The sequence below is a fragment of the Eriocheir sinensis genome, chromosome 40, assembly GCF_024679095.1.
Source record: "Eriocheir sinensis breed Jianghai 21 chromosome 40, ASM2467909v1, whole genome shotgun sequence".
In the NCBI taxonomy this organism is placed as follows: domain Eukaryota; kingdom Metazoa; phylum Arthropoda; class Malacostraca; order Decapoda; family Varunidae; genus Eriocheir; species Eriocheir sinensis.
This window is the reverse complement of record NC_066548.1, coordinates 15,191,115-15,208,482: the sequence shown is the minus strand read 5'-3', so window position 1 is coordinate 15,208,482 and position 17,368 is coordinate 15,191,115. Positions and strand designations below refer to the sequence as shown.

Here is a 17,368-nt window from a genome sequence, read left to right as displayed (position 1 = left end):
AGGAAGCCATAGGTAAACGTACCCACTAATATTCTCTAAGCAAAAAATCTCCTATTCTTACAGCTAAGGAATCAGCTCAAGGGAAAGAAAAAGGAATACTGAAAAAAATGCCATAACTTTGCTCTCCTAAAACGAAAATTATAAGGATATCTAAATTCTAAATACAATTAGGGTTGGAGAGTTGTCCTGATGACTCCATTCTGAAGGTGTTTGAATCGTAACCAACTAACTAATGGAGAGCATACGCCCGAGGTCGCGTCGGTTCATTCACTCGTCGTCCATACTCCCGCGGCGGTTCCACCTCGCAAGCTCCCTCGCAGCTGCCCAATCCATCCTAAGTCCATCCCGGCAGGATCGATTGACTTGCCCCAGTCATGAGTTACGTGGGCGGCCCCTTGGTCTCCTCCACTCAGGGTTGTCTCTTTCAGAAACAACCCTGTGAGAAGGATCGACGTCAGGGAGGCGTGGCACGTGTCCATATAGCCAGAGTTGGCGTTCACGGACTAGCTGGTAACAGGCCTGGATTCAGTTTTACAGAGCAGTCGCCGATTCGACACGAAGTCATTCCTGCGATACCCCATGAAAGCACTTGGTACCAAAGGCATCAACCCACCTCTCCAAGTCACTATTCTGTGTTCATGTCTCACGCCATACAATAAGACAGGGAGCACAAGCGACTCAAGATTCGAATCTTTGTCCGCCTGTATAGATGTCGACAATACTGGTTAACTCTTGCATAAGGAATTTGACCTCTATATGGCTGAGAAAGAATACGGCATCCAGGCCGCAGGAGGAGTGGAGGCGTATTAGAATATTGGAGACGCTAGAATGCCTGGAGACGCGGTTGTGCGCATGCGTTGATAGCCAGCAAGAAGTTAGGCACACATTTCATATGCACTTAGGGCTACACCGAGCCCAGCGCCCATCCGTATCTTCCAAGCCCTCCTGACAATCCCGCCAGTGTCGTCGTAAGGGGGATGCGAGGGTGTGCGGGACACCCCGGGTAACCGGGTGGCCCCAACAGCGGCCACCACCTCTAAATAGAAACTTATCAATGCTGAAGTAAATGCTAGGGGAGGTGGTCAGGTTGGTCCCAAGGGTTGGGGTTGGGTATGTGTCGGAGGGGCGGGGTTACTGGCAGTGTTGACGGTGCTAGGCGTGGTGGTCAGGGTGGTCCCAGAGGTATTGGTTAGGAATGTGTCGAGGGAGGAGTTGCTGGCCGTGTTGATGGTTCTGGTGGTAATGGTGGGGGTGATCCAAGGAGTGGTGATTGGGAATGTGTGTGAGGGTGGGTGCTCAACGTGTTGATGGTGCTGGGTTAGATGGTCGGGGAAGTGATTATTTTGGGGTTTGGGTGTAAGGAAGAGGAGTGTATCAAGACACCTCTCCACCCGAAATTGACACCTACCGAAACGTGCGCAAGCTACTCTCGGTGAGGTATATATAGGACGTGAGGAGGGTGCTGAAGCCCTCTAAAGACCCTTCCCATGTCCTCACTAACCGTTTCCCTATTGTCTCATTAAAACCGGAGGGTAGTTCAGCATGCTCTGTAAAGAAATATCCTTTCTCTATCCACACCACGCTATAAAAAAATATAAAAAATACATTCACTCAACATACACACCTTTTCCCAAAATTCAAAATGGCGCACCTTCACTCTACCACGGAGTCCCCGCCTGGGGGGGGGACCACATATTCCCCCAGGGAGGACTCCCCTTCTGGCTACCGACCTGAGAGGTGTCTTGATAACTCTTCGAACCTCTTTCTTTTCAATTTCTGCAACATTCGCGGTCTTCGTTCTATTTTTTATTCTGTAGAACACCATCTCTCTTCCTCTAAACCTCACCTCCTCTTCCTCACCGAAACACAGGTTTCTGAGGCTACTGACAACAATCTCTACTCTGTTCCCTCCTACTATCTCTATCCTAAATTTCAATCCAAAGCTGGATGTTGCGCCTACGTGCACAACGACATCACTTGTTCTCCTGCCCACGACCTTGACTCTTCAGAATTTTCCACCATCTGTCTAAGACTTCATTGTCATTCTATTACTAAATACATCTGTGCTGTTTATCTCTCACCTAACTTTACTAACTTTGTAAAATTCTTTCACTATTTCAACTCTAAAGTGGAGCACATCTTGACCCACTCTCCCTTCGCTGAAATCTCCATTCTAGATTTCAATGTTCACCACCAGCTTTGGCTTTCATCCTCTTTCACTGACCAGCCTGGTGAACAAACCTACAGCTTTGCTCTTCTCATTGACCTAGAGCAGTTGGTTCAGCACCCTACACCTATTCCCGACCGTCTTGGAGACCGGCCCATGATCTTCACATTTCTGCCCGGAATCGTGCCAAATCTATTCTTCGACTTACCAAAATCGCTTTCATCTATATTAAATGTCAAAACCTTGCTTTTTTCTCATTCTTCCAGAGACTTCTGGCACCTAGCCAAACATATTTCCTCCAATTTCACTTCTTCATCTTTCCCTCCTCTCCTTAAGCCTGACGGAAGCACCGCCGTCTCATCTATCACAAAGGCTGAACTCTTCTCTCAAACTTGCTGTAAGAACTCCACCCTGGACGATTCTGGGCATATTCCTCCTACTCATACCCCCTCTGACTCCTTCATGCCTGTTATTAAGATTCTTCATAATGATGTTTTATATGCCCTCTCTGGCCTCAACTCTCAGAAGGCTTATGGACCTGATGGAGTGCCTCCTATTATCCTTAAAAACTGTGCTTCCGTGCTGACACCCTGCCTGGTCAAACTCTTTCGTCTCTGCCTATCAACATCTACTTTTCCTTCATGCTGGAAGTATGCCTTTGCACAGCCTGTGCCTAAGAAAGGTGTCCGTTCCAATCCCTCAAACTACCGCCCGATAGCTTTACTTTCCTGTCTATTTAAAGCTTTTGAATCAATCCTTAACCGGAAGATTTAAAAGCACCTTTCCACTTCTAACCTTTTATCTATTCGCCAGTATGGGTTCCGCAAGGGGCGTTCTACTGGCGATCTTCTTGCTCTTTTAACTGACTCTTGGTGATCCTCTCTTAGCCGTTTCTCAGTTGCGCTAGACATATTGAAAGCCTTCGATTGAGTCTTGCACAAGTCTTTGCTTTCCAAACTGCCCTCTTTCGGATGCTATCCCTCATTCTGTTCCTTTATCTCCAGTTTCCTTTCCGGCCGTTCTGTCTCTGCGGTGGTAGACGGTCACTGTTCTTCCCCTAAACCTATCAACAGTGGTGTTCCACAGGGCTCTGTCCTATCACCCACTCTCTGTTATTCATCAATGATCTTCTTTCCGTAACAAACTGTCCTGTCCACTCATACGCCGACAACTCCACTTTGCATTATTCAACTTCTTTCAATAGAAGACCATCCCAATAGGAAGTACACGACTCCAGACTGGAAGCTGCAGAACTCTTAACCTCAGACCTTGCTATCATTTCCGATTGGGGTAGAAGGAACCTTGCGTCCTTCAATGCCTTAAAAAACTCAATTTCTCCACCTAGCAACTCGACACAATCTTCCAAACCCCTATCCCCTATTCATCGACAGCACTCAGCTGTCCCCTTTTTCAACACTAGATATCCTCGGTCTATCCTTAACTCAAAATCTCAACTGGAAACTTCATATCTCCTCTCTCGCTAAATCAGCTTCCTCAAGGTTGGGCGTTCTGTATCGTCTCCGCCAGTTCTTCTCCCCCGCACAGTTGCTATCCATATACAGGGGCCTTTGTCCGCCCTTGTATGGAGCATGCATCTCACGTGTGGGGGGGCTCCATTCACACAGCTCTTCTGGACAGAGTGGAGTCTTCGGCTTTTCGTCTCATCAGCTCTCCTCCTCCTACTGATAGTCTTCTACCTCTTAAATTCCGTCGCGATGTTGCCTCTCTTTCTATCTTCTATCGCTATTTTCACGCTGACTGCTCTTCTGAACTTGCTAACTGCATGCCTCCCCCTCTCCCGCGGCCCCGCTGCACACGACTTTCTACTAATGCTCATCCCTATACTGTCCAAACCCCTTATGCAAGAGTTAACCAGCATCTTCACTCTTTCATCCCTCACGCTGGTAAACTCTGGAACAATCTTCCTTCATTTGTATTTCCTCCTGCCTACGACTTGAACTCTTTCAAGAGGAGGGTATCAGGACACCTCTCCTCCCGAAATTGATCTCTCTTTCGGCCACCTCTTTTGAGTCTTTTTTTTAGGAGCAGCAAGTAGTGGGTTTTTTTTTATTATTGTTTCCTTTTTTTTGTGCCCTTGAGCTGTTTCCTTTGTTGTAAGGAAAAAAAAAAGGAAAAAAGGAAAAACTCCACTCTGGACGATTCTGGGCATATTTCTTCTACACATCACCCCTCTGACTCCTTTATGCCTGTTATTAAGATTGTTAAGAATGATGTTTTCTATGCCCTATGTAGCCTCGACTCTCAGAAGGCTTACGGACCTGATGCAGTGCCTCCTATTGTCCTTAAAAAAAATGTGCTTCCGTGCTGACGCCCTACCTGGTCAGACTCTTTCGCCTCTGCCTGTCAACATCTACCTTTCCTTCCTGCTGGAAGTACGCCTACATACAGCCTGTGCCTAAGATGGTTGACCGTTCCAATCCTTCAAACTACCGCCCTATAGCTTTACGTTCATGTCTATCTAAAGCTTTTGAATCAATCCTTAACCGGAAAATTCAAAAGCACCTTTCCATTTCTGATCTTCTACCTGATTGCCAGAATGGGTTCCGCAAGGGGTGTTCTACTGGCGATCCTCTAGCTCTCTTAACTGACTCTTGGTCATCCTCTCTTAGCCGTTTCGGTGAAACTTTCTCAGTTGCGCTAGTCTCTGCTCCTTTATTTCCAGTTTCCTTTCCGGCCGTTCTATCTCTGCTGTGGTAGACGGTCACGGTTCTTCCCCTAAATCTATTAACAGTGGTGTTCTATAGGGCTCTGTCCTATCACCCACTCTCTTCCTGTTATTCTTCAATGATCTTCTTTCCATAACAAACTGTCCTATCCACTCATATGCTGACGACTCCACTCTGCATAATTCAACTTTTTTCAACAGAAGACCCTCTCAACAGGAATTACAAGACTCCAGACTGGAGGCTACAGAACACTTAACCTCAGACCTTACTGTTATTTCCGACGGGTAAAAGGAACCTTGTGTCCTTCAATGCCTCAAAAACTCAATTTCTCCACCTATCAACTCGACACAATCTATCAATCACCTATCCCCTATTCTTCATCAACACTCAGTCGTCATCTTCTTCAACATTAGACATCCTCGGTCTATCCTTAACTCATAATCTTAACTGGAAACTTTACATCTTTCATCAAATCAGCTTCCTCGAGGTTGGGCGTTCTGTATCGTGTCCGTCAGTTCTTCTCTCCCGCACAGTTGGTATCCATATACTGGGGCCTTCTCCGCCCTCGTATGGAGTATGCATCTCACGTGTGGGGGGGCTCCTCTCACACAGCTCTTCTGGACAGAGTGGAGTCTAAGGTTCTTCGTCTCATCAGCTCTCCTTCTCTTACCGATAGTCTTCTTACTCTTAATTAAATTCCGCCGCCATGTTGCCTCTCTCTCTATCTTCTATCGATATTCTCACGCTGACTGCTCCTCTGAACTTGCTAACTGCATGCCTTCCCCCCTCCCGCGGCCTCGCCGCACACAACTTTCTACTCAAGCTCATCCCTTTGGGCCCATTTCACACGAACGGTTTCTGCCGCTCCGGCACGTGCCGGACGGTTTAGCTTTACATTGACTCTTAGGCCGGTGTCACACTGTGGGGCGACGCCGCCGCATGACCAGTACCATGTCACACTGTCCGGCAAAGCTGCACACGGCGAGCAGTTTACCCCCATCAGTCACTGTGGATAGTAATGTTGTCCAAGCTTAAGATTGTTTGTGCTCTTGAGGCAGAAGGATTACTCAAAGAACCCACACGTCGGAGACATTGGGTTCATCCTTTTCATGCTGAAAGGGAAACTTGTAAAAGGTTTCATAAGTTCTATGAGAATATAAGGAAATATGATGAAAAGTTCTTTGACTATTACCGAATGTCCAAGGCCTCTTTTGATGAACTGTTGCAAGTTCTAAAGCCTCACATCTCCAAACAAAACACAGAGTTGAGGAGGGCAATAACTCCAGAAGAAAGATTAACCATTACACTAAGGTTAGTAAAAAGATAATACACAATGAATAAATTAATCCACGTCAAACATGGTTTCAAGGGGGAGCGGGGGGAGCGCCGCGCGGCATGGCCGGACGGTGTGACCACGTGCATAGAACTCTTGTGTGTTTTGTCATCATATCCGGCGCCGCGAGGCAGAGCTGCCGCGCGGCGCCGCCGCAACATGCTGACCAGCCGGCAGCCGCATCCTGCCGTACTGCCAGCAAGACCGCAGCGGCAAAAAATGCCTCACAGCGGTTTCGGTGGTCATGTGTTGCTATGGGCGCATTCACACATGCGGTGCGGCGAGGGATAGTTTTTCTGTTAACACTGGGAGGAAAGGCACGCGACCACTTTGCATCATTGGAAAAGCTGGTATGCACTATATTTCCATCTTATGAACTTTCAATTAATGTACATTGAAATGTAGGTGTCTTACATATTAATTCTGTATACCTCTGTACAACAAACATCTGCATTTAAATTTCAGGGTTATGGCTAATTTAGATTACTACGACACGAAGCTGCTGATCTCGGAGATGGAAAGTTAGTTTAAAATGACCAGGAAAAAAATGGAGAAGAAAAAGGAATAGAACAGGAATTAAGAAGAAGAATGAAGGAATGAGAGGAGGAGGAGGAAGGATAAAAGGAATAATAAGAGGAAAATAAATGAAAGGAGGAAGAGGGAGAAGAAAAGGGAAATGAGAGGAGAAGAGGAGAAAGAGGAGGAAGTAAAAGAGAAACGAAGAGCAAGAGGAATAAGAGGGAAAGGGACAAAAAAGGAATGAAGAGGAAACGAGGAAGTAGAGAAGTAATAGGAGGAAGAGGATGAGGTAAAGATAAATGAGAGGAGGAAGAGGAAGAATAAATGGAGGCCGGGAGAGAGGAGTTAGAGGAGGAAGAAGAAAACTAGAACGAAGAGGAATGAGAGAAGGAGAAAAGAGAAAGGAATGAGCTGTTCGAGGAAGTGTAATCAAGCTGAGTGGTGATATTTCGGTTAAAAAAAAAGTACTGTAAACTATTAAAAAGAGGCTTAAACACAAGGAAAAAGTGACACACCAGAAGAAACCAAAACAAAAAGCATACACAAGGTTGCTTTGGAAATTGAAATAGACGAGTGAGATTCAAAGTTACGGCCTAAGGAATTGCCAGGTGACGCGGAAGAAGGAAGGAAGGAGCACAGGCGTATTTAGAAAAACTCATTTATGTATTTAATAACGACTTTCAATATTTAACTAATCAAAGGGGGCTATATACAGTCATCCGTTCAGTGTTCAATGTTTTTCGTGTTATTCATTTTTATTTATTTGCTTGTTTTCTTTGATTGTTTGCCTTTGATTGCGAGTGTCTACGTTTAACTAATCTAAGTAGACTATTTACAGTCATCCGATCAATGTTATCTTATTTCTTTGAGCAGTTGGTTTGACGGACTTTTTTCGCGTTTCTCCATTTTTTTTTTTTTTTTTTTTTTTTTTTTGCTTGCCTTGACTCCCTCCTCTGATGTAAAAAAAGAAACATCACTAACAAAAAAATGCACCCTGGAGGAGGCGACTGCTATTCAAGGGGTGACTCCAGAATTTTCTCTTTCTTCTTTTTTTGGGGGGGGACTTTGTTCATCAAGTGAACAGACACCACTCTCTATTTTATGTCCTCCATCCTTGACAGACAGAGGTGCACTAAAATATGACTGACAAGCGGATGCGGCAGACACCGCACTTGACCGTAGATGTCCAAGTGCCATGCGGCTGCCGCTCGCCGGAGCGTCAAAAACCGCCTGTGTGAATACTGTCCAAATCCCTTACGCACTAGTTAACCAGCATCTTCACTCTTTCATCCCTCACGCTGGTAAACTCTGGAACAATCTTTCTTCATCTGTATTTCCTCCTGCCTACGACTTGAAGTCTTTCAAGAGGAGGGCATCAGGACACCTCTCCTCCCGAAATAATATTGACTTATCTTTCGGCCACTCCTCTGAAATCTTTTATGGGAGCAGCGAGTAGTGGGCTTTTTTTTTCATTACTGTTTCCTTTTTTTTTTTTTTTTTCCCTTGAGCTGTTTTCTCTGCCGTAAAAAAAAAGGAAGTAGTAGTAGTGGCAGTTCACCCCAGGTGCATGTTGATTGGACGCTGAGGTCAGTGACCTAATCTGATTCATTTTAGCCCACCTTAGGTGTATGTCGATTTATGAAAAAATTGAGAAGTTGTTCTTTACTACTACTACTACTACTACTACTACTACTACTACTGCTACTACTACTACTACCACTACGGATAATATTCACGAAAAGGTAGCCTCCTCTGGCGAAGTTAATATTTACAACATGGATTTCTTTTTAGTCCCTGAATGCAGTGCAGCAACAAGTTACTTCCGAAGAATAGAAGGGAGTCCAGGGGGGTCGAGGGGGGCGAACCCCATCAGTATTATTCCAGAATATGAAGTATACTAAGTACCATCATTACTACGCACTATTACTACTACAACTACTACTACTATTACTTTTACATTATTACTACTTCTACCCTACTACTACCTCCCCTCCTCCCACACACACTGGATCAGGACAATGATAACTTGTGGCCGGGTTCACAGGCTCCCGCTGGTGGAGGCGACGGTACATGAGGTGCTGCGAAAGTCCTCCCTCATATCCTTGGGCGTCCACCATGCGACCCAGAACGACGTCCACCTTGGCGGCTACCTGATCCCCAAGGTAACGTGCTGGACCCCACTGCCACCACCATCACCTGTTATCGCAACCTCATCTAGCAAGTCACGTAGCCTATACATTCAGACCATCTGGTTAGGTTGCATGTGTGAAAGGCATTATGTGAAAGATGTATATTACTATTTTTGCCAGGAGGTAATATTAGGCACTTGCCAGTAACAAAAGCTACTATATTGCAGACATGTTATGAATGCCATACAGTTTTCATCCTAAATGCTCACCCATTTCTCTATTTGGGGATTTCCACTCATGATCGTATATATCTGTGCCTGTCTGTTTGTGCAAAACCAAGTATGAACCGAGTTTCTCTACCCTGCAGGGTGCCATGGTGACGGGGGCTATCATCTGCTGTCATGAGGACCCACAGTACTGGGAGCAGCCAGACCAGTTCAGACTGGAGCACTTCCTTGACGAGGAGGGTAACTTTGTATCCCAGAAGGAGGGTTTCTTGCCGTTCAATACAGGTAAATGTGATATAACGACTTCCATTACTTTATTCCAACATGTCATGTAGCCGGAGCAAGAAATTTTTATCAGCATCGCTGGGTTGTGGAACGCTAATGTGAGCACCTTCTGATGGTCACTTGTGCCGTCATCTATAAGTCAAACCATTTCAAATAATCCGTTGAGGCTTTGACTTCGGCTGGTCCTTTCCTCCTCTGCTCTGCGACACCGTCCCAACACCTATCTCTTCCTCTCATAGGTTACCTTTAGGTAACATAAGAGAGAAAAAAAAAAGTGTTGGAACTGTGTGGCAGAGCAGAGGGGAGGAAAGGACCCGCGGAAGGCAACGCCTCAACGGACTATTTGAATGATTTGTTTAGTGAGCAAGAATGACCCAGATTTTGCATGATTTTGCAAAGTTCTTGCAAATCATGCCGTCTTTGTTCTGGCGCGTCCGATTTCCAAGACGTCCCTCTAATTCTTGCCAAGAATTCATGCTTCTGCGCAAGATATGGCTTAGAAGTCTTAGCAGTGATGTTACAGTGAAAAACATAGAAGCATGGCTGACACTCCAGCTCCTTAGGCTGATGAGGATGACCATTTCTTGAGCTTCCAGTGGGTAGCACTGGAAGGTTGGGCCGATAATGAGTTCACGAGGTTCCTGTTGTGTTAGTGCGGCACGATAGATCAGTCTACAGCATCCTTGTCAGGTAAGTAAGGTCTTTCCGGTAGGAAAACTCACACCTTCGTCATCATTAAACAAGAAAGTGAAACGATGCCATATGTAAATATTTTGTAGAGACAAGGATGTTCTAATTAAGAATTTCTCCCTAAGCATGACGCTAAATATCTAGGGAAATGTTCCCTATGAAACGCAGACCTCGTAATTCAGATCAAATTAACGCGTGTTGCCCTTGATGAATAACATAATGAGAAAGTGTCGGTTCGTGTCAGTGCCTCCTTTGTTTGAGTAAGAGTAAGACAGAGGGGTCTGGCGGGTCACAGGAGGAAAGTGTAAGTACAGTCACAAGAATTCTGGATCGTTCTGGTGTGCCTCTGGCTCATTGTAATACTCATCCAATGCAATATTCCCTTCTTCTACTTTTGAATGTAGCTAAAAGCTGAAGTATATAGTATCAATGAAGTATTTTACATTCTGCTACAAATCTATGGCTTCTGTAACAATGACAGGTAATTTACATCTACTCCGAGATGGATGGTACGAAAGGTAAAGGTGAGAAGACTCACTGTTGAAGAAGATAAAGAAAATGAATAACTCCGACGAAGAAAAAGAAAATGAATACCTGTGAGGAGAAGAAGTCATTGTCGAGTGACGCGTCTTAATGCTATATGTTGGACTGGGAGTGACTCCTGAGAGCGGCTCGTGTGCTCTTAAACTTGAGGTGAATCTGACACTCTCAACTTTACTGCTCTGCCTTGCATTATGCACGACGGGGGCAACGGCGTGAAATTTGTCGATAATGAATTATCGTTCCTCCACGCCAGTCATCTGACCCTAAGGAAGTCATCTTACATCGGACAGTGAAGAGTGACTCACGATGAATGTGTCAATTGTCAAAACTGTCACCAGTAGCCTCTGCATAATCAGTGAGCGAGGATTAAAAAAAAAAAAAAAAAGCGCTCTCCTGACATCGCTGCAGGTTTGGCCCCGACGCCTGGTGTTTCTTTGCTTTTTTGTCACAATGGGCAAGAGAAGAGATTTGATAAAAGAGCAAATAGCGACAATTTTTGACCTCCATAAGACCAAGCCTCCGTAGAAGAAATATCAAGTTTTGTTGGTGTGAGTGAACGAACAGTTCAACTTTGGATCAAGCGGTTTAGGGATGACGGCGGGCTAGCAACACGTCAGCACAGAGGCCGGCCAGGGAAGGTTCGGAAGACATCCCATCGGACATTCATCGGACATTAACTATTATCAAGAAACAATTTGAGGTCAATCCTCGTCTAACAGCACGGGAATTAAAAGAACAAAACCCTATAATTTTTAGCAATGTATCAGTTAGTACTGTGCATCGACGCATCCATGACGATTTAAAATTCTGCAGTTGCCGCGCAAGGAAGAAGCCGCTGCTCACCCTTACCCATATGAAGCAGAGTTGACTTTGTCAGGACTCACGTTCAGTGGGATATGACGAAGTGGCAGCATGTGCTGTGGACTGATGAGGCCTGCTTATCTATCAGTGGACAGCGTGAGCGTGGATTTAGTGTGTGAAGGCGCCCCGGAAGTGATCCCCTCAATCCTAAGTACACTTGCATCGCTGTTAGGCACCCTGAAATATTAAAGGTGTGGAGCTGCTTCTCGTATATCGGCACTGGTGACCTTGTTGTGCTACCCAGAAATGAAATGATGAACCAGTTTAATTATATGGAGCTTCTCTGCGATTGTCCAGCCGTGTGTTGAAAAATGCCGCACAGACGTGTTCATGTTTGCATGGTGGTGCTTCATGTCACCGTGCAAAATCTGTTATTGAGTGGCTTGAAGACTGTCGGGTAGATTTCATAGGTGATTGGCCGAGCAATTCACCGGATTTTCACCCAGTTAAAAATTTGTGGAGCATTATTAAACGGCGTCTGCAAGGGAGGGACACAAGCACCATCGCCGAGCTGGAGGCAGCCTGTCGGGAGGAATGGAACAATTTAGGCCTGGAAATGATCCACAAACTTGCAGAGTCAGTACCCTCACGCATACAGGAGTGCATCAAGAGGAAAGGTGGACCTATTGACTTCTAAATCTTCGGTACGCTCAAAAAATGTTTTTTTTTTTTTATCAATATCTCATCCTGTTATTTAAGTACGCCGCGACTCGGCGCAAAATGCAATGCGGAGGTACTGCACATACACTTTAAACTCTGACATGATAAAGCAGGCGATCTCATCTGTTGGAGGAGATAGAGCGCATTATAGAAGTAGCCTACCTAACTTTGACTGTGATCATCGACTACGTTAAGACCTCTTCTTTTTAGAACACTGATCAGCTCTAGATTATTGATCGGGATCTGAATCTGACCGAAACTCGCTCTGCGGAAATAGATTGCCTCGAGGCAGATCAGCAGATCAAAACAATGACAATGGCAGGACTGGACTCTTGGATACCGCGACTAATCGTGTTTCTCCATCATTTCTGTTGTTCATTTCCTCTATTCTGCATCTTTAGTGCTTACAAACGCATTGCTGCAGCATTATCCTAACTTATCTGCTCCTCATTACGGGAGGTGGTCTTGGGATGTATACTTCTTATAAATATGGTAATCTGCTGTGTTTTAACCGAGCAGGAGCTAGACTGTGCGTGTCGTCTGCTACATTCCACCTCCGGAGCTGGATCAGGCAGATCATGATCTAGATTCTAGATCACCCAGATCACGATAATCCAGATCTTAATGGTAAATAAAACACAAGCTTTACAGCCAGACCAATGATGTAAAATGGACCATGGTAAGTAAAAGAGGCCTTTATTAAGGTGGATCCTTTCTCATTGGTGGCACTACTTAGGGAGGGTAACTTGCACTTATGAAGCAGCAGTGTTACCAAAAGAGGCTAACACAGATAGTAATCTATCTCCTCTACGCCATTTTCAACTTTGGGTTGCCATAATCTACATTAATGATGGAGGAAAACTCAGCAGAGGCCTACCACTGTGATAAGATGAAATGGCTATACGGGGCACTTAAGGGGTGGCCAACATTGTGGCCTATTTGAGGAATCATCCAAATGTTGCCCGCTGTACCTGTATAAAACATAGTTGTGATTTTGTTACAAAATGTGAGATGGAACCAGCACAGAAACAGCTACATTCTCTGTCTGCCGACTCCAACCCCGCAACAGACACCACCACAGTACCGGTGGTGCCAAACGCCTATGTCCAGGCTCTCTGAGAGGGTCCATTCTCCTCCCATCGTAAAGCTGACAAAGCCATTAGCAGTTCCTCTGGTCACGAGTGGGACTTACAATCGCACTCGTTCTTCACGATATTTGGAGTCTAATAACGTCCTCCCTACGCCGCTCTTGAGACACTCAGTCATTAGGGGTGGGCAGGTACCGGTACCAGTACCGGTACTAACGGTACCAGCTAAACGGTACGGTACCGGTACCAGATTGCTCGGATTTATTTATTGGATTTATTGATAATTCTTCATGTCCGGTTTTTTTTTTTTTTTTTAGGTTGCTAATAAATAGTTATTGTTATTAGACTATGATCGAGTACATCCATAATAGCTATACATGCTATTTTTTATCGAAAAAATAAATATTCACTTCATTCAGAGAGAGAGAGAGAGAGAGAGAGAGAGAGAGAGAGAGAGAGAGATCACCACTCAGTGAGTGGATATCTCGGTGATATGGGTACTCGATCATAGTCTAATAACAATAACAATATTTATTAGCAACCTAAAAAAGAAAAAGAATCGGACATCAAGAATTATCCAATAAATCCAATAAATAAATAAAATAATAAAATAATGGAAACGGGAGCTGTGATGGAAACGAAAAGCAGGACAAAATGGTGGGAACTTGGGAGGTCAGCGAGGCAGTGACTCAGCACCGAGCACAACATTCAAGGCTTATCGTCTCCACAGGGCCCATACCGCATGGCGACTGGCGAGGCCGCGCTCCGCCGAGCGTCACTAAGATCCAAACGGTACCGGTACTAGCGGCAATGCTCAGTGCCGAGTGATCATGAGGCTTCGCGGCACCAGGTACCGGTACCGGGTGCCGGCTGAATAGATTCTTCTCGGCACCAGGTACCGGTACCGGGTGCCTTTTTATACATGTAAATACCAATTTGTAGCTTATTCATGTCAAAAAGTTTTAAGGAATTTGTTTCTTTAAAAGAGAGGTTGTGTGTGGACAAAGTAGTCACTGTTTGTAATAATTCTTATTATTTTCTTTTGAAGTCTAAACAGAGGTAACAGGTGTGTGGGGTAGGTGTTGCACCAGATAGGTGTACAGTAATACAGGTGTGGTAAGACATGTGCGTTATATAACATTTTCAAAACATCAATGGCATTAATTCTTTAATTTGATATAACAGAGATACTAGCCCGGATAATTTAAGGATTTGGTTTGTTACGTGATGCTTAAAGGTCATGGTATCATCATACGTTATTCCTAATAATGTATGTTTATTAGTTCTGCTTATAATGTCATGGGAAGAAAAAAATAGGGACGGAAGCATTGATGGTGACTTATTAGCAAATAGCATATAAAATGCTTTGTTTAAGTTTACTGTTAATCTATTACTCAGACACCATTTATGAAAGATTTGTAGGTCAGTGTTTCCTGTATGTATCATGTCAGTAGGATTTTCACCAGTAATATTTAAGGTTGAGTCATCTGTGAAAAAGATTGTTTTAAGGTTTGTAAATATGTAAATAATATCATTTATATATAAAAGAAACAGGATTGGACCTAAGACATTGCCCTGTGGAACACCGTATTGGATAGGTAGAGATGCAGATAGACAAGTGTGGAATTTGGTTGATTGAGTTCTGTGGGATAAGTAATCCTGAAACCAGTCATGAATAATACCTCTAATTCCATAGTAATACAACTTACGTAATAATATATCATGTCTGACTATCAAAAGCTTTGGTGAAGTCAACAAAGATGCTTAATAATGACTGTTTATTATCTAAAGTGTTATAGATTTCTTCTGAATAAGTTCTCAAGGCATCGAAAGTGTTTAGACCACGACGAAAATTGAACATTGAAAGCTGTAGGACACAGTGGGCGTGCGCACTGCCAGGCGCGTAGAGAGTGCGCCGTCTCTCTCCTCACTGCCCGGCTCTCGCCTCGGAGGCCCCACAAGGGGTGAGCCATAGTCACTCTCTCTCTCTCTCTCTCTCTCTCTCTCTCTCTCTCTCTCTCTCTCTCTCTCTCTCTCTCTCTCTCTCTAGCGTACTCGCCCGTCACCTCGGGGCTCTCTGCAAAGGGGGAGAAGGTGTCACAAGTTCTAAAGGGGCAGGTATTAGGGCTAGCTTGATGACATCTACTGTTTGTGAAATTTGATATTTCAGGCTTTAAAATTAGGGAAATAAAACTAATGTAATTAATTTATCAAGGACGCAGAAATTGTCTGGGAGAGGCACTCGCGAGAATGGAGCTGTACATCTTCATGGCTGCGTTGCTGCAGAACTTCACCTTCTCACCTCCTGAAGGCTGTGAGGTGGACTTGGAACCCAGCTCGAAGCAGCCATCCGGTCAAATGACCAAGGACCAAAATATTCTCATCACTACGAGGAAATAGTCTGCTGCATACTTCACTTCATTACTATCCAGTTAATTTCCTAGAAACGTATCAAACTTGAAATCATCGTCTTGAGACATTATTATGTAGTCCACTGCAGGACAATGGCTTTTTTTTCCCAAACTTTTCCACTATCCCTTATTCTTCGACAACACTCATCTGTCACCTTCTTCTACAAGAAAAAACATCCTCGGTCTATCCTTAGCTCAGAATTTTAACTGGGTTCTTCACATCTCTCTTACTAAATAAGCTTCCTCGAAGTTGGGCGTTCTGTATCGTCTCCGCCAGTTTTTCTTCCCAGCACATATGCTTTCCATATATAAGACTGAATGATTGATTCTTTATTTAACTCGATAGGTATTATAATATATACATTTTTCTTTACAAAGTTATATTGGCTCGTTGAGCTTATGCTCTAATACGAGCCTAAAGAAAACATATGATTTTAGAATTCTATCACAGGATGGTTGGGTTATCTCCAAGGTTAGGGGAAGGTGGGGCACAGCGGGACAATAAGATCTTTGAAACAAAATATCTCCTTTTTTTGAACAGCTATTACAAAACTAAAATAATGGAAAGCAAATAGCACCATTTAGCAATAATAGACATGTGCATAAGAAACAATCACCTTCTTTGGAAAAGCTGTGATCCTCACAAAAGAACATTTTCAAATTTGTCCTACTGTGCCCCAAGGTGGGTGGGGGGGGGCACAGTGGGACAAGAAGTGGGCCACACTAGAACATGAATAGTACACATTTCTGAAACCAAATTTCAAATCAAATTTAAGGTACGAATTTTGTCTCTTTGTTGTGCCGCATGTGCTAGGCTTGGGGAGGATGACCTTGACGTCAGCTTGATGGACGCTATATCCTGCCCTTGTGGAAAGAAAAATACCAATGATTTCTATTTTCTCCGAAGATATGACACTTCGTAGTCGCCTTCATCACCTTTTTCCTTTGCTATGAGGCATTTGTTATAATACTTCTTGATTGCAGCATCAAATTCAACCAGTGGGACAGTGTCCCGCTGTGCCCAGATTTAAGTGTCCCGCAGTGCCCCATTTGATATTATCCAAAATAAAGTCAGTTACATTCACAACCAGGAACGCACTTGGGAAGAGAAACATCTCATGATGCAAAGTTACTTGTTCTACTTAGATGATATATATATATATATATATATATATATATATATATATATATATATATATATATATATATATATATATATATCTATATATATATATATAGTTATAGAGAGAGAGAGAGAGAGAGAGAGAGAGAGAGAGAGAGAGAATCTTTCTCTTTTTTCACCAAATAAGTGTAAATATAAAATGTAAATACACAAAATATTGTAGTATTGTATTAATATTTCTTAGAAAATTTAGGAATGTCATTGGTCAATAGATATTTAGTAATATGTAGGGGACATGGGACATGGGGCACTGTGGGACAACCCTGATTCTAGAAGTATTGGTCTCTCTCTCTCTCTCTCTCTCTCTCTCTCTCTCTCTCTCTCTCTCTCTCTCTCTCACACACACACACACACGCACACACACAGCTTCTTACATTGACAATCGTACATTAAATATCATCATGATAGCTTGCTAATAAATGTTCCTTTAGTTTAAATTTAAACGTGTTTAGAGGCGGCGAGTTTAATATTATCTGGCAGGTAGTTCCAGAGCCCCGCACCGCCACACACTGCTGGCCGTGCAAGGTGCGGCACAACGGCAGCCGGAGTGTGAGAAATGATTCTATAGTCCGTCGTAGGGAGGCC

At 44.0% G+C, this 17,368-nt stretch overlaps 1 protein-coding gene across 2 annotated transcripts in view; it reads left to right on the top strand.

The window, feature by feature from the left end:
• Nucleotides 1–16,450, top strand: part of LOC127009397 (cytochrome P450 2L1-like) — a 52,814-nt gene extending 36,364 nt beyond the window's left edge. For both annotated transcript variants that reach the window (XM_050882465.1, XM_050882466.1), the window contains exons 9-11: nt 8,751–8,868; nt 9,203–9,347; nt 15,405–16,450. In XM_050882465.1, coding sequence (XP_050738422.1) covers nt 8,751–8,868; nt 9,203–9,347; nt 15,405–15,589 — 448 coding nt within the window. In that variant the 3' untranslated portion in view covers nt 15,590–16,450. The remainder of the gene's footprint in view (nt 1–8,750; nt 8,869–9,202; nt 9,348–15,404) is intronic.
• Nucleotides 16,451–17,368: the final 918 nt, after the last annotated feature.